This window comes from Diabrotica undecimpunctata, unplaced genomic scaffold, assembly GCF_040954645.1.
Source record: "Diabrotica undecimpunctata isolate CICGRU unplaced genomic scaffold, icDiaUnde3 ctg00000571.1, whole genome shotgun sequence".
NCBI classification, from domain to species: Eukaryota; Metazoa; Arthropoda; class Insecta; order Coleoptera; family Chrysomelidae; genus Diabrotica; species Diabrotica undecimpunctata.
This window is the reverse complement of record NW_027311886.1, coordinates 844,819-867,908: the sequence shown is the minus strand read 5'-3', so window position 1 is coordinate 867,908 and position 23,090 is coordinate 844,819. Positions and strand designations below refer to the sequence as shown.

General features: G+C 38.6%; 2 protein-coding genes across 2 annotated transcripts; one reads left to right on the top strand and one right to left on the bottom strand.

The window, feature by feature from the left end:
- Positions 1–14,442: 14,442 nt before the first annotated feature.
- LOC140431144 (uncharacterized) lies at positions 14,443–18,216 on the top strand. The gene has a single exon (XM_072519056.1). It carries the CDS (start codon positions 14,443–14,445, stop codon positions 18,214–18,216), a length of 3,774 nt encoding a protein of 1,257 aa, XP_072375157.1.
- Positions 18,217–20,734: 2,518 nt separating this feature from the next.
- On the bottom strand, positions 20,735–21,979 carry LOC140431143 (uncharacterized). The gene has a single exon (XM_072519055.1). The coding sequence runs from the start codon at positions 21,977–21,979 to the stop codon at positions 20,735–20,737; it is 1,245 nt and encodes a 414-aa protein (XP_072375156.1).
- Between the last annotated feature and the right edge of the window lie 1,111 nt (positions 21,980–23,090).

The following is a 23,090-nucleotide window of genomic DNA, read 5'->3' as shown; positions in this document are numbered from 1 at the left end:
AACGGACACACACACACTTACACACACACACACACATATACACTCTTAACGTCTCGACTCCTACCCATTAGTCGCCTCTTACGACATTCAGGGACTTCTTGCCACGGACGTATTCTTATCTCTGCAAGCCAAACGGACACACACACATACTCACACACGCACACACACACGCACACACGCACACACACACACATGCACTCTTCACCTCTCGACTCCTACCTATTAGTCGCCTCTTACGATAGGCAGGGCCTTCTTGCCTCGGCCGTGTTCTTATCTCTGCGAGCCGAACGGACACACACACACTCACACACATACGCACACACGCATACACACACGCACACACGCACACACGCACGCACACATACACTCTTCACCCCTTGACTCCTACCCATTAGTCGCCCCGTACGATTTGCATGGCCTTCTTGCCACGGCTGTTTTCTTATCTCTGCGAGCCGAAGGGAGACACACATACACACACACACTCACAAACAGACACACATACACGCAGGCCCACACGCACACACACATACACTCACACACACACAAACACGCACACACGCACACACACATACATTCTTCACCTCTCGACTCCTACCTATTAGTCGCCTCTTACGACAGGCAGGGCCTTCTTGCCTCAACCGTGTTCATATCTCTGCAAGCCAAACGGACACACACACACATACTCACACACGCACACACACACTCACACACGCACACACACACATACATTCTTCACCTCTCGACTCCTACCCATTAGTCGCCCCGTACGATTTGCATGGCCATCTTGCCACGGCTGTTTTCTTATCTCTGCGAGCCGAAGGGACACACACATACACACACACACTCACAAACAGACACACATACACGCAGGCCCACACGCACACACACATACACTCACACACACACAAACACGCACACACGCACATACACATACATTCTTCACCTCTCGACTCCTACCTATTAGTCGCCTCTTACGACAGGCAGGGCCTTCTTGCCTCGGCCGTGTTCTTATCTCTGCAAGCCAAACGGACACACACACACATACTCACACACGCACACACACACTCACACACGCACACACACACACATACACTCTTCACCTCTCGACTCCTACCCATTAGTCGCCCCGTACGATTTGCATGGCCTTCTTGCCACGGCCGTGTTCTTATCTCTGCGAGCCGAACGGACACACACACACTCACACACATACGCACACACGCATACACACACGCACACACGCACACACGCACGCACACATACACTCTTCACCCCTTGATTCCTACCCATTAGTCGCCCCTTACGACAGGCATGGCCTTCTTGCCAACGCTGTTTTCTTATCTCTGCGAGCCGAAGGGACACACACACACACATACACACACACTTACACACGCACACACACGCACACACGCACACACACACACACATACACTCTTCACCTCTCGACTCCTACCCATTAGTCGTCTTTTAGGACAGGCAGGCACTACTTGCCAAAGCTGAGTTCTTATCTCTGTAAGCCGAACGGATACACACACTCACACACACACGAACGCACACACGCACACACACGCACACACACACACACACAAATCCACTCTTCACCTCTCGACTCCTACCCATTAGTCGCCTCTTACGACAGGCATGTCCTTCTTGCCACGGCCGTATTTTTATCTCTGCAAGCCGAACGGACACACACACACACGCACACACACACACGCACACACAAACACACGCACACAGGCACACGCACATACACTCTTTACCTCTCGACTCCTATTTGTTAGTCGCCCCTTACAAAAGGCAAGGCCTTCTTGCCTCGGCCGTATTTTTATCTCTGCAAGCCAAACAGACACACACACACGCACACACACGCACACACGCACACACACACATACACTCTTCACCTCTCGACTCCTACCCATTAGTCGCCTCTTACGACAGGCATGGCCTTCTTGCCACCGCTGTTTTCTTATCTCTGCGAGCGAAGGGACACACACACATACACACACACTCACACACACACCCACACGCACACACTCTCCACCTCATGACTCCTATCCATTAGACGCCTCTTACGACAGGCATGGCCTTCTTGCCACCGCTGTTTTCTTATCTCTGCGAGCGAAGGGACACACACACATACACACACACTCACACACGCACACACACACGCACACACGCACACACAAAAATACACTGCTCACCTCTCGACTCCTACCTATTAGTCGCCTCTTACGTTAGGCAGGGCCTTCTTGCATCGGTCGTGTTCTTATCTCTGCAAGCCGAACTAACACACACTCATACTCACACACGCACACACACGCACACACGCACACACACACATACACTCTTCACCTCTCGACTCCTACTTATTAGTCGCCCACTCTTCACCTCTCGACTCCTACCCATTAGTCGCCCGGTACGATTTGCATGGCCTTCTTGCCACGGCTGTTTGCTTATCTCTGCAAGCCGAAGGGACACACACACATACACACACACACACTCACAAACACACACACACACACACGCACGCACACACGCACACACACATACACTCACACACACACAAACACGCACACACGCACACACACATACATTCTTCACCTCTCGACTCCTACCTATTAGTCGCCTCTTACGACAGGCAGGGCCTTCTTGCCTCGGCCGTGTTCTTATCTCTGCGAGCCGACCGCACATACACACACTCACACACACACATACACACACACTTACACGCACACAGGCACACACGCACACATGCACACGCACACGCACACGGACACGCACACATTCTCCACCTCTCGACTCCTATCCATTAGTCGCCTCCTAAGACAGGCAGGGCCTTCTTGCCTCGGTCGTGTTCTTATCTCTGCAAGCTGAACTAACACACATTCATACTTACACACGCACACACACGCACACACGCACACACACACATACACTCTTCACCTCTCGACCCTACTTATTAGTCGCCCACTCTTCACCTCTCGACTCCTACCCATTAGTCGCCCGGTACGATTTGCATGGCCTTCTTGCCACGGCTGTTTGCTTATCTATGCGAGCCGAACGGACACACACACACTCACACACACACACGCACACACGCACGCACACACTCACACACTCATACACTCACACACACACATACATTCTTCACCTCTCGACTCCTACCTATTAGTCACCTCTTACGACAGGCAGGGCCTTCTTGCCTCGGCCGTGTTCTTATCTCTGCAAGCCGAACGGACACACACACATACTCACACACGCACACACACACGCACACACGCACACACACACATACACTCTTCACCTCTCGACTCCTATCTATTAGTCGCCTCTTACGATAGGCAGGGCCTTTTTGCCTCGGCCGTGTTCTTATTTCTGCAAGCCAAACTAACACACACACATACTCACACACGCACACACACACGCACACACGCACACACACACATACACTCTTCACCTCCCGACTCCTACTTATTAGTCGCCCCTTACAAGAGGCAGATCCTTCTTGCCTCGGCCGTATTCTTATCTCTGCAAGCCAAACGGATACACACACATACACACACACTCACACACGCACACACACGCATACAGGCACACACACACACATACACTCTTCACCTCTCAACTCCTACTTATTAGTCGCCCCTTACAAGAGGCAGATCCTTCTTGCCTCGGCCGTATTCTTATCTCTGCAAGCCAAACGGACACACACACATACACACACACTCACACACGCACACACACGCATACAGGCACACACACACACATACACTCTTCACCTCTCAACTCCTACCCATTAATCGCCTCTTACGACAGGCAGGGCTTCCTTGCCACGGCCGTGTTCCTATCTCTGCGAGCCGACCGCACACACACACACTCACACACACACATACATACACACTTACACGCACACAGGCACACAAGCACACATGCACACGCACACGCACACGCACACGCACACACTCTCCACCTCTCGACTTCTATCCATTAGTCGCCTCTTAAGACAGGCAGGGCCTTCTTGCCACGGACGTATTCTTATCTCTGCGGGCCGAACGGACACACACACACTCACACACACACACACACACATACACTCTTAACCTCTCGACTCCTACCCATTAGTCGCCTCTTACGATATTCAGGGACTTCTTGCCACGGACGTATTCTTATCTCTGCAAGCCGAACGGACACACACATACTCACACACTCACACACACACGCACGCTCACACCCAGACACACACACGCACACACTCACACGCACACTCACACACTCTCCACCTCTCGACTCCTACCTATTAGTCGCCTCTTACGACAGGCAGGGCCTTCTTGCCTCGGCCGTGTTCTTATCTCTGCAAGCCGAACGGACACACACACATACTCACACACTCACACACACACGCACACACACATACACTCTTCACCTCTCGACTCCTACCTATAAGTCGCCTCTTACGATAGGCAGGGCCTTCTTGCCTCGGTCGTGTTCTTATTTCTGCAAGCCGAACTAACACATGTGATGGGTAGCTCTTTCGGGGCGACAGACTCAGTAAAACACAGGTTTGAAATAAAAATAAATCTATTAATTTAGTATATACAATAAATAAAAATTAAAAAAAGGAATTCTACGTTGTATACTTATAAAACAAAAACAAAATGAATTCTACGTTTCCGTCTGGGTCCCGCGATGAATGAATTCCCCGGCAAACGTCTATAAAAGAAAAGAAATTAATTAGTACTACTAATATATTCGCTTTCGCTTCAATTCAGCGAAAGCTCCGAATGTGCTCGCAAACAAAATATTTAGCTGTGCAGACCCGCGGCAATGTTCAATACACAATGCCGACGGGTTCCGCTTGGCTAAGGACAGAGTATGATCCTCAATACGGAAATCTCTGTCCCGGTTGGTTCTGTGCAGATCCACGGTAATGCTCAATACGCAATACCGATGGGTTCCGCTTGGTTAGGGACAGAGTATGATCCTCAATACGGAACTATCTCTGTCCAGAATGGCTCGCTGGTTCACTACACCGGCGAGTCAGGGAGCCTAGAGCGCTAGCTACAAGACTGTCTAATTCCGCTATTCACACGCCTTAAATAGCCGTTTGAATCCCACTACGCCGTCAGGTTGTAGAAGCGGATGCGCAAATATTGACACTCCCACGGTTCGAACTGTTAAATGATCAGAGCATCGTTACACACACACATACTCACACACGCACACACACACGCACACACATACACACACATAAACTCTTCACCTGTCGACTCCTACCCATTAGTCGCCTCCTACGACAGGCAGGAACTTCTTGCCACGGCCGAGTCCTTATCTCTGTGAGCCGAACGGACACACACACTGACACACACACGCACGCACACACACACACACACACAAAAATACACTCTTCACCTCTCGACTCCTACCCATTAGTCGCCTCTTACGAAAGGCAGGGCCTTCTTGCCACGGCCGTGTTCTTATCTCTGCAAGCCGAACGGACACACACACATACTCACACACGCACACACACACACACGCACACAGGCACACACACACATACACTCTTCACCTCTCGACTCCTACCTATTAGTCGCCTCTTACGACAGGCAGGGCCTTCTTGCCTCAGCCGTGTTCTTATCTCTGCAAGCCGATCGTACACACACACATACTCACACACGCACACACACACGCACACGCACACACACACATACACTCTTCACCTCTCGACTCCTACCTATTAGTCGCCTCTTACGATAGGCAGGGCCTTCTTGCCTCGGTCGTGTTCTTATTTCTGCAAGCCGCACTAACACACACACATACTCACACACGCACACACACACGCACACACGCACACACACATACACTCTTCACCTCCCGACTCCTACTTATTAGTCGCCCCTTACAAGAGGCAGATCATTCTTGCCTCGGCCGTATTCTTATCTCTGCAGCCAAACGGACACACACACATACACACACACTCACACACGCACACACACGCACACAGGCACACACATACACACATACACTCTTCACCTCTCGACTCCTACCCATTAGTCGCCTCTTACGACAGGCAGGGCCTTCTTGCCACGGCCGTGTTCTTATCTCTGCGAGCCGACCGCACACACACACACACTCACACACACACATACACACACACTTACACGCATACAGGCACACACGCATACACGCACACGCAAACGCACACGCACACGCACACGCACACACTCTCCACCTCTCGACTCCTATCCATTAGTCGCTTCTTAAGACAGGCAGGGCCTTCTTGCCACGGACGTATTCTTATCTCTGCAAGCCGAACTAACACACACACATACTCACACACGCACACACACACGCACACACACACACATGCACTCATCACCTCCCGACTCCTACTAATTAGTCGCCCCTTACAAGAGGCAGATCCTTCTTGCCTCGGCCGTATTCTTATCTCTGCAGCCAAACGGACACACACACATACACACACACTCACACACGCACACACACGCACACAGGCACACACACACACATACACTCTTCACCTCTCGACTCCTAAGCATTAGTCGCCTCTTACGACAGGCAGGGCCTTCTTGCCACGGCCGTGTTCTTATCTCTGCGAGCCGACCGCACACACACACACTCACACACACATACACACACACTTACACGCACACAGGCACACACGCACACACGCACACGCAAACGCACACGTACACGCACACGCACACACTCTCCACCTCTCGACTCCTATCCATTAGTCGCCTCTTAAGACAGGCAGGGCCTTCTTGCCCCGGACGTATTCTTATCTCTGCAGGCCGAACGGACACACACACACTCACACACACACACACATACACTCTTAACCTCTCGACTCCTACCCATTAGTCGCCTCTTACGACATTCAGGGACTTCTTGCCACGGACTTATTCTTATCTCTGCGAGCCGAACGGACATACACACACACTCACACACACACACGCACGCTCACACGAAGACACACACACGCACACACGCACACGCACACGCACACACTCTCCACCTCTCGACTCCTACCTATTAGTCGCCTCTTACGACAGGCAGGGCCTTCTTGTCTCGGCCGTGCTCTTATCTCTGCAAGCCGAACCGACACACACACATACTTACACACGCACACACACACGCACACACGCACACACACGTACACTCTTCACCTCTCGACTCCTACCAATTAGTAGCCTCTTACGATAGGCAGGGCCTTCTTGCCTCGGCTGTATTCTTATCTCTGCAAGCCAAACGGACATACACACATACACAAACACTCACACACGCACACACACGCACACAGGCACACACACACACACATACATTCTTCACCTCTCGACTCCTACCCATTAGTCGCCTCTTACGACAGGCAGGGCCTTCTTGCCACGGCCGTGTTCTTATCTCTGCGAGCCGACCGCACACACACACACTTACACGCACACAGGCACACACACACACACATACATTCTTCACCTCTCGACTCCTACCCATTAGTCGCCCCTTACAACAGGCAGGGCCTTCTTGCTACAGCCATGTTCTTATCTCTGCGAGCCGAACGGACATACACACACACTCACACACACACGCACGCTCACTCGCAGACACACAGACGCACACACGCACACGCACACGCACACGCACACACTCTCCACCTCTCGACTCCTACCTATTAGTCGCCTCTTAGGACAGGCAGGGCCTTCTTGCCTCGGCCGTGTTCTTATCTCTGCAAGCCGAACGGACACACACACATACTCACACACGCAAGGTAGGGAGGAAATAGCGTAGGAGCAGAGGAGCACGGAGCACCTGCATACACCTGCCCTAATTTGCATAAACCTGTCCCTAATTTGCATACACCTGCCCTAATTTGCATACACCTGCCCTAATTTGCATGTGCTCCCTAATTTGCATACACCTGCCCTAATTTGCATGTGCTCCCTAATTTGCATACACCTGTCCCTAATTTGAATGTGCTCCCTAATTTGCATACACCTGTCCCAAATTTGAATGTGCTCCCTAATTTGCATACACCTGTCCCTAATTTGCATACAGCTATCCCTAATTTGCCCTACCAGGGGTCATGCTCCCTAATTTGCATGAGCCTGTCATCTTAAATATAACCTGGTGTTAAAAGTTAGCCAACTCAAAGTAAAACAATTCCAATTGAATCAAGTTTCAAAATAATAAAATCAACTGATGGTAGGCTAATGACTAATGACACTAGTTTATAAATATCCAGGATTACTAAATGATAAAGTCCTTAAAGATATAAGACATAAAGTTTCAAGAAACCTACTCAAAAATTATTAATTTTTACTAGTAGTAAAACAGAGAAATATTTTTTTTCAATATACTTAAAGCATCAAAAATAATACTTAAATAACCCAAGCCCCTGAAATTAATTTATAGATAAGCAGGAAAACATTCATATCCTTAAAGTCCATGTATGCAGCTATTTTGTTATAAAGATATCAAGGACTATTTAATGGTCAACTTTAACGAAAATGTCCGTATCCACTACGTTGAAGAAAATTGTCCATGTAGAACCAGGTACTGGGAATTTGTTGCTTTGGCCGAGTAAGCTTCCGACTTAGAATAGAAAAAACCGCTAAAATATTAATCATGTACTAAATATAAAACAGAAAAATAAAATACATTCATTAAACATTTTTATTTATACTACTCCTTTCACTAATTTTGAGACAGATTTAAATTTAGGAAAAATTTTAATCACAATTAATACTGTTTGTATTAATTTACTACATAAATTTTAGACCACAAATATAGTATTGCCGAAAAGCCTCCTATCTGTTTTATAAAGTTTCAAGAATAAACAGCCAAAAATCATTAATTTATAAAAAATGCATTCATAAAAAAACATTTTTTATTTTATTCTTTCCACTAATATTTACTGTATTTTAAACAAAGAATTTGGTCACTATATAGCTATAACAACACATGTTAATTTTTTAAACACTTTGTACTTGTTCAGATGGGTCTCAAGGTGTAGGGACATTTGTTTTCAATTAATATTGTGTACTGGTACAGTTGCAACTTCCAATAAATGAATCTTGTCTTTTAAGTAATATTTTGTTATATGGGTAGTATAAATTTTGCAGCCTGCAATAATTAAAGTGGCACCTTTTTCTTTAATTAGTATGTTATATGGGTACATATAAATAAAGAAGTTAGCAAATTAACTACTTATGTTGGTAGCAATGAATGTGGATACAAAGAGAATTAATTGTAGTAATATATGCACAGATGCAACTAGCATCTTGTCTTTAAGTGAATAGGTATATAGAGGTACTTATAGATAAATTGTACAACAAGCAATAAATAAAGTAACACCTTTTCTTTCAATTAGTATTGTGTAGTTGGATAGGGGTACTGAATGCATAAACTTTGCAGTCTGCAATAAATGAAATACCCTTTTTCTTTCAATTAGTATTTTGTAGTTTTATATGGGTACATATGTAGCTGCTTGAAAGAGGCCTGAAATTAAGTTAATAAACTGCTGGTAGCACTACACAGGTGAGGTTCTTCAAGATTTAATTGATGTGGGTAGCAGGTATTGAGACACAAAGAAAATTATTAAAAATTATGTTTGTAGAAATTACCTTTAGTAAGAGGTAAGTAGGGAGTGGGTTGGGTCTAAGAAATAAGGTTTATTTTTCATTGGTTACACCACTACATAGCAATTCAGAGAGGGGTATAGGACTGTGAGAGGGATTAGGATCCTATAAAACCAATACTTGCTCCATTATATGATTATTTTTTAGTGACAAACCCAAACAATTTAAGTTAAAAAGTTTTAGTTTTCTGTGAAAAAACCAAAATGAAAGTATCCAAGTTTAGTGTTCCTATTAATGGAATCATCCGACTAATAGCAAATATGTACTACAATCAGAAAGCAGTAGTGAGAGTAAAGAATAATACCACTGAAGAAATTGAAATAAAGCGAGGTGTGAGACAAGGGTGTATACTGTCACCAACCCTGTTTAATCTCTATTCCGAAGACGTAATGAATAGAACACTTTCTGAGCAATCCGTAGGTATTAAAATAAATGGTGTTAGATTAAACAATCTGAGATTTGCCGACGACACCGTTCTGATCGCAGAAACACTTGAAGAGCTACAGACATTGGTGAATAAGATAGCAGACTGCAGCGAAGAATATGGACTATCTTTGAACATAAAGAAAACTAAATTTATGGTAATATCGAAATCAACACAAAATGTCCAAAATTTATATTTACACAATGAAATTATCGATCGAGTTAGCAAATACAAATATTTAGGCACTTTTATAAATGAAGACAACGATAGCTCAGCAGAAATCAAAATAAGAATAGAAAAAGCCAGATCCATATTCACTAAAATGAAGAGAGTGTTCTGCGGAAGAGATTTGAGCCTTGAAATGAAACTTCGCCTGATGAGATGTTACGTACTTTCTGTGCTGTTCTACGGAATGGAGTCATGGACATTGAAAAAGATTGATACCAAAAAATTAGAGGCATTTGAACTGTGGATGTATCGCAGAATCCTGAGAATATCATGGACCGAGAGAGTCACAAATGTCGAGGTCTTGAGAAGAATGAATAAAGAAAAGGAAGTCATATTTACGATCAAAAAACGAAAACTGCAATACTTGGGACACATTACAAGAGGCGAAAGATATGAACTGCTTCGAATAATTATGCAAGGAAAAATAGCAGGAAAAAGGTCCATAGGAAGAAGACGAAACTCCTGGCTAAAGAATCTACGGGAATGGTATAGCTGTAGCAGCAACGAATTGTTTCGGTCAGCAGTTTCGAAAATACGTATAGCCCTGATGATCGCCAACCTTCGGAACGAAGATGGCACTTGAAGAAGAAGAAGATTAATGGAAAAAAATCGGGGAAAATTATTACGCAATTGCTAAAATCTCCTCATTTGGAGGATAGTGTTAACTCAAGCATAGAGTTTGTTGAAGGCGATATGGAAAACCATTGTCCCTTAGGATTTAAAGAATTCCAGCAGAAGGTTTCCTGTTCATCCACACCAGGCCAATCAATAATGGATTCAAGATATGATAATATATCTGAAGATAGTGCTTCCGAAGATGAACAAGTTTTAAAAGTGTCAATGAGTGAATTAAACGGGTCAATAGAGGAAGGAAGTGCGCTTAATGCGACAACGGACTACGATGGTATTGATAAAACGGTAGTAACTTCCGATCATGATTTTAAAAAAGTGTTAACAGAATTTGTAAGTGCAAATGAAAAATTTTTAAGTGACTATAAAAACCAAAGGGATATTATTTTAAAAAAATTATCCAGCTATGACAGGAAAAAAAAGAGGGCTCAGCAAAGTTTACAAATTTTGAACCAAAAAATTGCTACATCCAACAAATTATTAACAAGTATTCATTCATTGTGCGAGTGAAAAGGTAAAACCAATACTTAGGATTTCAAGACTTGTTCAAATTTAATAGTGAAATTTATTTTGTGAGTGATAATCAAAAATCAATGTAATTTAATCAATCAATGTAATTTTTATTATAGAGTTTAATATTTATCTAATGACAATATAAGCTACATATCTTCCTTGATGTATTAACTGTTATAATTCCATATAAAAGACAAAAAGACTTTTAAGGGTACTATGTGTTTTTATAAAAAAACACATAGTACCCTTAAAAGTCTTTTTGTCTTTTATATGAAGTTATAGCTGTTAGTACATCAACAAAGATAAAATATTGCTTTGTTTTCAAAAGAATACAAAACTTTTTTAAACTTGAACTGATTTATTTTGTAAGCGATAATCAAAAATCAATGTAATTTAATTATTATAGAGTTTAATATTTATCTAATGACAATATAAGCTACATATCTTCCTTGATGTATTAACTGTTATAATTCCATATAAAAGACAAAAAGACTTTTAAGGGTACTATGTGTTTTTATAAAAAAACACATAGTACCCTTAAAAGTCTTTTTGTCTTTTATATGAAGTTATAGCTGTTAGTATATCAACAAAGGTAAAATATTATTTTGTTTTCAAAAGAATACAAAACTTTTTAACTTGAATTGTTTGGGTTTGTCACTAAAAAAATAAAAATATACACAATAATCTGCCTTTTATTTTCTTAGTACCTAGGTTAAAAATTATCTGTTTGATAAAGTCAACTGATAAAACATGAAAAATACATATCTTCCTTGATGTACTAACTGTTACAATCTTATATAAAAGACAAAAAATTGTTTGTCTTTTATATGAAGTTATAGCTGTTAGTACATCAACAAAGGTAAAATATTGCTTTGTTTTCAAAAAAAATACAAAACTTTAGGGTGTTTCATGGTCTAAATTGATAAAAAATGAAACATAATGACTTTTTATGAAATTTACATGAATTCTTTGAGCCAATTTGACAATCGAAATCATGTTTTTGTATAAAGTATAAAAAATACTGTTAATTTTTAAATAAACCAACACATGAAATAATTTTTGTTTTGACTTATAGTTTAAAGCAAATTTCAAATACAATATTTGTATTATATTACAAAGTACTATCTATAAATCCATTTTGATTGTTATTAAACATGAAATAATAATCGTAGATTACTTACTTTTTGACATAATTTTAAATAATTCAGATATTTCACAAACACCCACAAACAGACACACACACACACCATTTTTTTTACGAAAACAAACAGAAAAAACAACAGATTTTATTCAAATATATCAACAAACCAGCCGCCATTTTTATTACTGAAGCAGTCATGAACAGGAAACGAATAACAGACGTTTACTTATTATTTGAACACTTTTCAGTCATTTAGCTCCATCTATAAATTAAAACGATAACCTCTCCTTCACGTTTGAATGTAATCTTGGAGAGTTTCGCCATTGAAATTAAAGATGGCGCCAGCAGTACCATACCGTACTTCATGGATTATTTCAAATAAAATAGGCCAGGATTTTAACGAAATTTTTTAATTTGTCATAATTTTTAAAAATAAAAGGTTTTAGATAAAAATTAAATGTTTTCAAACTTGGAAATTAAAAGAAATGTTATTGGGATCTTATTTATATTATAGTTAAAGTCCGAAAATTGGATTTTTTAGTGTTTTTTAACATTTTATATCAAATATCTCTGGATCCTTAGAAGATAAAAGGCCCAAATTTTTACAGTATTAGTAGGTAGATAATATCAAGTTCCTGGTAAAGTTTTTTTTGAAAAAAACAAGTAAAACAAAGTTTTTTGGATTTTTTGCAAGTATTTTAAAAAATCTCTGCGGAACTAAACAATACATTTCAAGATAAAAAACTGCTTTGGGTTCAGAGATATGGGACATTTTCATTAAATAAAACTTAAAGAATTAAAACAACACTTTTTTAAAAATTTATATATTTGTATAACCAAGTATAGTACCTATTTAATTGTATAGTCTATGCATTACACAGAAGACAGTGGTTTATAAACACCACGGAATATAGTTTTGTTTCACACACAGCGCAATGATGTCCAGATATTTCATTATATCTCCCACTAACATGGCGGCTCACATGGGCAGATGGGACTTCGCTTGGTAGTCCTTGCAATACACTAAAAAAACAAGATATGCACAGTGGAGTATTGTCCAAAATGTAATAGTGTTCTGTAACGCATATAGGGTAACTTTGTTGATTAACTAAAAACCATCTATTATCAATATCACTAATATTAACAATTTTTTCGTCAATTTCGGAATTATCTACTTCTAAAAATTCACTGTCAATTATTTCGTCAAGATCAATTGTTGATGCCTCACTACTTAAATCGTCTTGTTCCATGATTTCTCTTCTGCTATGGTAAAAGTTTAACTGACCGAATAAGTGTCTTATTTTATTTTATAAAGCCGAGGAGCACCTCTCCTATATCTATTATAAGTGGGGAACTTGTGTTTTTAACCTATCCCCATACACAAAGGGTTAGCATACAACTGTCGTTTACCTGTCAAACATCTGCTTCCTGATTTACATTCACCCATCACTAGTTTGCAGGTGTAATTTACATACAGTTGCCGCCGCATGATAATTTACATACATACGGGTCTCATTTTTATAAAGAAATGTGGAAAGCAGAACATCTGTTAAACAACTGCTGCCTATTTTATATTTAACTGTTTTTAATTTGTGGGTGCAATCTGCGTATATCAGCCCTTACAATATAATTTGCAAATATACGGGTCACATAGTCGCAGCTTTTCATTTGTGTTATTTATATAAAGAAAGGTGGAAAGCAAAACATCTGCGCACCCACATAGAGGCTATAGCGCAGAAGTAGGGGTAAAAAGGGTATTTAAGCTTGGGTGAATCATTCTAGATGTTTAAACATATAAGATGAATCAGTGTACGTGCGGTAAAACTTTTTCGCGGTCTTATAACCTTCGTAGACATATGACTGTATGTAATAAGAGTCACTCGCGTGTGTTTATCTGTAACAAATGTGGAAAGACTTTCACACGAGGTTCTAATTTACAACGTCATGAAGTTAGTTCGTGTTACGCCGCTTGCCCGATTCCGAGAAAGAGACTAAGACCAATAGGTGTTGAAGTGCTTGAGAATGGTGTTACTAAACTAACATATGCATTTAAAAATAGAATAGCATCATACCAATTTATGAGTAAATCTAACAAAATTTCCTATTCCGGCTTCATGAATGAGGTTAAACCAAAAGTAATAAAAATTCTTAGTGACTATCTTCTTCAACACACGGCTCTTAAAGTTAACTGTGAACTGTTTGCGATGTTTTACAAACCCGAGAATGAGATGTCAGATATTAAGTCAATGAATACATCTAATAAAATCTTCACTTTGAGTAGTCACATATCCGACATGTATGATGACTTTGCTGAAGCGATAATGACACAAGCATCAGAGTTCCAGGAGAAAGATTCCAACTGGGCACTTCAGGAAATTCTATTCCTAGATGTCAACATTAACAAATTCAGTACTGTTTCTGCATCAGCATATATTAATCTTCCATCGCAGATTAAAAGAAAAGGTGCAATTTTAAATATTCAAAACAAAGATAGCATGTGTTTTGCTTATTGTGTGATGGCTGCTATATTTCCTGCTAATGGTGATCCAACAAAACCAGAGTCATATCCTCCTTGTGACACACTTCTAAATTTTGATGGTATCGGGTTCCCGGTTAAGTTAAAGGACATTAACAAGTTTGAGATTTTAAACAATATATCAGTTAACGTTTACGGTCTTCTATCATATTTTAAAGAAAACAAGATGCAATATGAAGTTGTAGGACCACTTCACTATACTCAACAACGTAAACTTACACATGTTAATCTTTTATTAATAAGTGACAATAATCAGAGCCATTATTGTCTCATAACAGACTTGTATCGCTTAGTAAAAACTCAAAAGACAAAATATGACGGAAAACAATATTTCTGTGATGGGTGTCTTCAAACTTTTTCAACCCTTGAAAAGCTAAAAAATCACCAAGAAAATGATTGTTTACACATCTCTACAATACTCCCAACCAGTGAATTGAGAGTTAACAAGTGTGGTGAAACTCTTCCATCCAATATTCTAAAATTTATCAATATTGAAAAGACAAGCCAACACCCGTTTGTAATTTATGCTGACTTTGAGTCGATTCTTAAGCCAATACATCATTGTGATCCATCAGATGGACAATCCTACACAATCAAAGTTGCAGAACACCAGCCTTATTCATTTTGTTTCTACCTCAAGTGTTTTTTTGATGATAGTTTATCAAGATTGGAAACATATCAGGGTGAGGACGCTGCTAAAGTGTTTGTTCAAAAGTTAGATGCTTTAGCTATTAATTTATACCAGAATCATCTAAAGCATATCAAACCAATGGTGTCTTTGACTAGAGAAGAAAACAAGAATTTTCAGAATGCCATCAAATGCTCCATTTGCCAGGAATCGTTTTCCTCGTTCGACAAAAGAGTTCAAGATCATGATCATCTTACAGGATTATACAGAGGTGCAGCACACAATTCCTGCAACTTAAATTTTAAGGTACCTAATTTTATTCCAATTCTATTTCATAATTTAACAAATTACGATTGCCACATGTTTATTAAGGAATTAACAACTAATGGGGAGTATTTATCAGCTATTGCGCAAACTAAAGAAAAGTATATTACATTTTCAAAATCTGTTCTAGTACACAATAGTGATGATTCAAAAAAACATAATGTTTATTTAAAATTGAGGTTTGTAGATTCATTTAAATTTTTAGCAAAGTCTTTAGATAAATTAAGCCAAACATTAGAGTCTAGTCAATGCAATGAAATAAGGAAATATTTCCCAGGTGAAAAAGAGTTCGGTTTAATGCGCCGTAAAGGTGTGTTTCCATATACATATATTGATAGTTATATCAAATTAGAAGAGAAACATCTACCATCTAAAGAAAAATTTTATGATAATTTAAGGGGAGAACATATAACTACAGAAGATTATAACAGAGCACAGGAGGTCTGGGATCATTTTAACTGCCAATCTATGGGGGATTATGGAATGCTGTATTTAAAATCAGATGTACTTCTACTAGCTGACATATTTGAAAATTTTAGAAAGGTATGTCTCAAAGAGTACAAATTGGATCCTGCACATTATGTTACAGCACCATCTCTAACATGGGATGCTATGTTAAAATATACCGATATCGAGCTTCAGCTTTTAACGGATGTTGATATGGTACACTTTTTCAAAAAAGGGATCAGAGGAGGCGTGGCTACCTGTACGAAACGTATGGGTATTGCAAACAACAGATTTTTAAATAATTTCGATCCAACAAAACCGGAAACATACATAATGTATCTAGATGCCACTAATCTCTACGGTGCCGCCATGAGCCAACCTCTTCCTTGGGGAAATTTTAGATGGTTAAATGAACAAGAAATTGACCAATTTAATGTTTTTAATATTGATGATGATGGTGAAAAGGGGTATGTGTTGGAAGTAGACTTGCATTATCCACCCAATATGCATGATCAGCATAACGACTTACCATTTTGCCCCGAGTCAATAGTACCACCTAAAAGTAAATACAAAAAACTGATTCCTAATTTATACGATAAAAAAAAATATGTCATACATTATAGAAATTTAAAACAATGTATACAGTACGGATTAAAGTTAGAAAGAGTGCATAGAATACTAGAATTCTCCCAATCACTTTGGTTAAAAAAATATATTGATCTGAATACTTTTCTCCGAAACAACGCCAAAAATGAATTTGAGCGTGATCTTTTTAAGCTTCTTGTCAATGCTATATTCGGCAAAAGCCTGGAAGGAATAGATAAAAGAAAGGATATACGTCTTGTTTCTCAGTGGGAAAATAGCAAGGGAAGGGTTGGAGCAAAATCTTTAATTGCCAAACCAGAATTTAACTCATTATCAATATTCAGCGAAAATTTAGTTGCAATTCATTTAAATAAAACCAAAATTATTTACGATAAACCTTTATATATTGGTTTTTCTATTCTGGATGTATCTAAGACATTTATATATGATTTCTTCTACGGGTATATAAAAAACAAGTACCACAATAATGCTAATCTTCTCTATACAGATACTGATTCGCTCATTCTAGAAGTACAAACACCAAACTTTTATGATGATATGAACAAAAATCTACGTTACTTTGATACATCTAATTATTCGGAAAATAATCAACATGGGGTAGACAAGACAAAGTCAATTCTTGGAAAGATGAAAAATGAATTTCCAAACACCACCATTAAAGCATTTTATGGTACTGGAGCTAAAGCTTATTGTATTGTGGCTGATACAATTGTGAAAAAAGCGAAAGGTGTTTCCAGACATGTTGTTAAAAACCAACTACATTTAAATGATTACGTAAGAGTTGTACAAAACAAAGAAACAATATTTAGAAAAATGTATTTTTTTAGGTCAGAAATGCACACTGTTTACACCGAATTGCGAAATAAGGTATCACTAACATCCCGTGACGATAAAAGATATGTTATTCCTGGTGATGTCTCTACTTTGGCTTGGGGCCATTTATTAATTAATCAGCATGAAGGTAATATAGATGACCTTTTATTTTTTGCGAATGAAATGATAGATGCTCCTACATTATATGACTTAAATAATATCCCCAATGAGGAATTGTTCCAAGTTGCACCTTTTTATTATGACTCCTACTTATAAATTATTGTTTGTTATCTGTAATTATATTTAAGAATTAAGCCTATGTATATTTTTGTGTATTAATAAAACACTTGTATATTAACATATTTTTTTATTTAAAACTTTAATTAATTCCATTACCAGAGGAACTATTAACAAAGTTGAACATATAGCTATATAATAAAATATTGGAGATAAACCTTTTTCATCCTTGGGACTTTCATTATAAAGTTCTAACCAGCCGGAATCAGTGATTTTTTCACTAAAATGTCTAAAACGCAATTTATATTTGGTACTGTTCAAAGCTATTTGAGCTTGTAAAGTTGGTAGAAAATTGTTTTCCGGATACGATTTCATTCTTGTCCATTTCGACGGCCACGTGTCATTTAGTACACCATTACTATCAAAACACACAAAAGTTTCTCTAACATTGATTGGTTCTTGAATTAAGAGCAAATTTCCCACAATTGCTTGTAAAACAATAAAGTTTAATGATACCATCATAATAATAGCTGTTTAGAATTTAACGTCTATTTATAGTAAATCTAACTTTGGACGTGGGGAGTCCCATTTATGTGGTGGGGATTCCAATAATCCTTCACGATAACCTACAGAACGATGAGATAGTCCCATAGGTCTAGTCTCACTACAAAATGCACAAAATTCAAATACCAATTTCCATCCTTTAAATATTAAGTTTCTTCGAATAAGTCTAGTTCCAGACATTTTACGACAAACGAGACAAAGCTTTTGTCGTACAATATAAAAAGGAAGTCTCGAAAATGTTTCCCATTCGTCACTCCTATAGCTAAGTAGATTATCACAATATTTATATGGTATGTTCCCTTCGTTTATTATACTTGAACACATAATTAATAGTATACAAATTAGATTTTGTGAGGGACTCTAACGAACTGGTTTATGATTTAGCTTAACAAGTTTCAACAGGAATGAGTCCCCGCTAGCTGATAAAGTCTTACACACCTTGCTTGGTACACTCTAGTGTTAATATATTATTATGAGTGGGGGTAATGAGCAACACACCTACAACCGGTGTCAATGGGGGTAGGAAGGATATAAGGAAGAACCATCGTTAATTTAAACAGTATGGACTCAAGAAGGTTTCGTGAACGGCTTAATCAGTTTAGTATACGCATTAAAAGGATAAAACGTGATATTCTATTTTACAAAAGTCAGAGATATATCAATCATATAAATAATCGTATTAACCAGTTAAAAAGTGAATACAAAGATAAACAACTTATGTTTAAACAGTTTTCAAAGCTGTGTTTGAGTGATGCGCTTGCGTAGTGGTAAAGTTTACACAACAAAACCAGAAGCAGACGTAAGACTATTTTTTCTCTCCAGATACGAAGAGCAAAAATGGATAGACTTGGTCTTTAAGAACATTAACCGATTTACTAAAGATGGATTGTTGCCTCCGGTCTCGCATAATGGCAGAGCATCCAAAAAAACCGTTGTACAAGTTCACGACCACAGAATTGGAATATTTTAGCCTAGCCTACGTAAGAAAATTTGTAGACCCAATTGAACTTCTCCGTTCATGGTCTATACTACCCAGAAAATTTTGCCAGGATTTTGAAGTTCAAACTCGTCTCCCATGTTTCGTTCATTTCAATCGTCCTGAGTGGAGAACAGAGTTAGAAGGATTCGCCCCAGCTCAATCCAGTTGTCATTTGTGTAAACTTGCACTTCAAAATATAAATTGTAACATGTAATAGTTATTGAATAAAGTACTATTTTTTTAATAAGGTTTTTTATTAATAAAACAAAATGTAAAAAAAAAAATTTATTTCATTATAAAAGTATCATAAAGTTGAAATACATTACTTAAAGCACAAACACTCCCACTGTTTGAATGATATGGACATCTTGGCTCCATTTTCTGCAGAGCTGGTTGTTCATCAAACTCCAAAACTGGGGATAGACTATACTTTTTGATGTACTGTGAGTTTTCTCGCCCTTTAACATAAACAGCATTAACGCCTCTTGTCAAATGTTGGATAATATTATGGAACTGGTGTACTGGTGTAAATCCGTGATTCCAGTTCAATCCATGATGGTTATTCATCAACCAAACAGCTTGATTATAATATTCAGGACCCAATAATCGTATCGGATATGGTGGTTTAAAAAAAAATGACTAATTTTTTGACCATCATAACTTGCAAACTCTTTCACGATAAACTTATTTTTTTCGGTAATAAAACCTTGGACATCTACTATTAAGCACATGATTACAGACTGAGTTTGTGTAGTGCATAATTTGTATTTTTAAAAGAATTTTCAGTCATGCGCATGAGAGAGTTTCGCATATAATGCCATAATTAGCACCTGACCCTTATACAGTCCTCATACGGGAAGTCTCTCATTAGATACAATTTTACAACACCTGTACCTGCTCTTTGCATACAGCTGCTCCCTATTTAAAACAAACTCCCTAATTTTCAGGTGCTCATTAATTTGCATACAGGTGCTCCCTAATTTGCATTCACCTGTTTTGTATAATATAAATATTTTACAATTGTTTCACAATTTTTGTTAGAGGGTTATATGTGAATTCTTTCTCGTGAAGTATTAGACAATAGGCTGAGATATCAGAGGTTGTTGGTTCATCTGTCTCAAATTCTATACGAAGCACAACAGATCCGGATTGAATTACTTCTTTTTGACGAGAGCAGTCAATGTGTATAAGTGGAGCAATTGTTTTAAAGTCAATTGGATTAAATATGGGTTGGTTTAAGGTCATGTGATAATAACTCTCCTGGAAATTGGCAAACATTTCATATAGTTTGGCAAACCTATTAGTCTTAAAATCTAGTTGAAGATCATTATAGGGATACCTCTCAGAATTTAAAAACACTTTAATATTCTTTAAAGTGCAATGATCAAATTTACTCATATCTTTTGTTAATTTTGATTTTCTGTTATTTTGAAAAGCAACAACAATGTGTCGTGGAGTTTCTATTTTGGTACTAGTCCGCACTGACCATGTGTGACGTGTAGAGTTATTTAGGGCTGGATATTCAATCATTTGCCAACTTCGAAATTTAATAGGTAGTTCTTGGTTTGTATGCGAAATTTTGTTTAGTCGCAACTGTTCTCGAATACTAGGAGTTACATGTGGTACCTCCCAATATAATTTAGTAATGTCAATTTTTGGACGCTCAGTCTCATCTTCGCTTACTACTGCATCAATATCATCATTTGATCGAATAAGTATCAATTCTTGTTTCATGTTCATAATAATTTTTCTAAAATCTTCAAAGAATCCGGATAATAGTCTTAAAGGTATACACACATTAAAGTTTCCATTTGAATCTACCAAAACATTGTTTTTAGGGACTTCACTATTATTTTCCATTCTACTCATTTTTGGAAACCAACCAGCATTTTCCAATAGCAAGCTTTGATTTTCGTTAAGGCTAAGATAGTTTTTAATACTTGATACTAATCCTACATCACGTACTGAGTCAATTATTACCCCATTTAATTCAAAACGTAGTTCACGAAACAAGTAAGCTATACTATTATTAATAAATTTTATTTTGGTTGGTGTTTTATTGTCATGTGTGGCTAATTTGCCCTCAATATAGAGGAAACTATTTGCTGGAAACGTCAAACTATCCAAATCTTGTACTGAAATACGGATTTCATCATTGTATCCCAATTTTCCAGGAATGTATGGTTGATAAGTGTGGAACTGATAATCTTCAATAGTGTTATCATTAAAAGGTTGACCAGTAACGTGAAGAATTTCCATTATACCAAGACTTTAAATCCTAACGATTGAAGAAAGCGACGATTAGATGGAGTTATTTGTTTAAAAGGTAATCTCCTTTTATATGATTTTGGTAGAGATGGAGTTATTTTTGTAGAAGGTAATCTCTTTATATATGTTTTTGGTTCGCGAGAAAAAACTAAAACCATTATATACGTTTTCTAAGATGTAGATTTACAGTAACCTCCTCCCCTCCAAAGTCAACAAGTTTACCTGCTTGGTTGATAATTTTTACTGTAAGGTTAGAGATTGTTTTAATACTCACTGGATAATACAAAATATTTTGGGGTACCTCAACTATTTTATACCCAGTTGGTACGGTTGGGAAGAACTGATGGATAATGTGAACTGGATTTCCGTTTAAATAGGATCCTGATGCTATGTTACAGTCAATACATAATGCGTTTGCACCCCAAATCTCCACTGGGTTGTCTGAGATATGTATCTGGTTTGCTGCTAGTAGCCCTGATTTAAATCCAAATAATTTCCCAATAGAATTCGCGGGAAGAAATGAAATTTCTCTATTACTATTAATTATAACTTTGGAGGATGATAACTGTGGAGTAATTTCTATAGTCGCATCACTATCTCTCTTTTTCATGTTTTCTTTTATAAGTTTTGTAATATCATCTAATTCATAAGACCCCTTTGGTAATTTATAGGTATAAGTAACATTTCGTATATTCCAGAGAAAAATGTTATTGTTTTCATCGATATTTGGAATACTATTAAAACTATAAAAACTAGTTACCCCAATTTCGTAATCAAATTCATCTTCAAGGTAAATCGGAGGATTAAAACTATAACTCAGATTTGAAGCGTTCCCAGTAAGCGTAAAGTTGAAAGACATTGTTTTAAAACGTAAACAATCAATGTTTGCTATTTATAGTAGTTGTATAGAAAATCTAAGGAGTAATGACCACACCTGTATGAGTCGTTTTGGATTTTATCATAATTGTAATATATTTTTACATCGCCATTACTTAAAAAATCTTTATTACGCTTTTTGGAGGGGGTAAGTCTCCATAAGAATCAAAGTAAATTACGTTAGACTTAGATTTTGCATAAGCTACCCAGTGGGTTCCGACTCCTC

What these genes read in the sequence shown, in the direction of transcription:
- LOC140431144 (XM_072519056.1), top strand. Translation starts at nt 14,443, where the DNA reads ATGACTGTATGTAATAAGAGTCACTCGCGTGTGTTTATCTGTAACAAA.
- LOC140431143 (XM_072519055.1), bottom strand. Translation starts at nt 21,979, where the DNA reads ATGGAAATTCTTCACGTTACTGGTCAACCTTTTAATGATAACACTATT.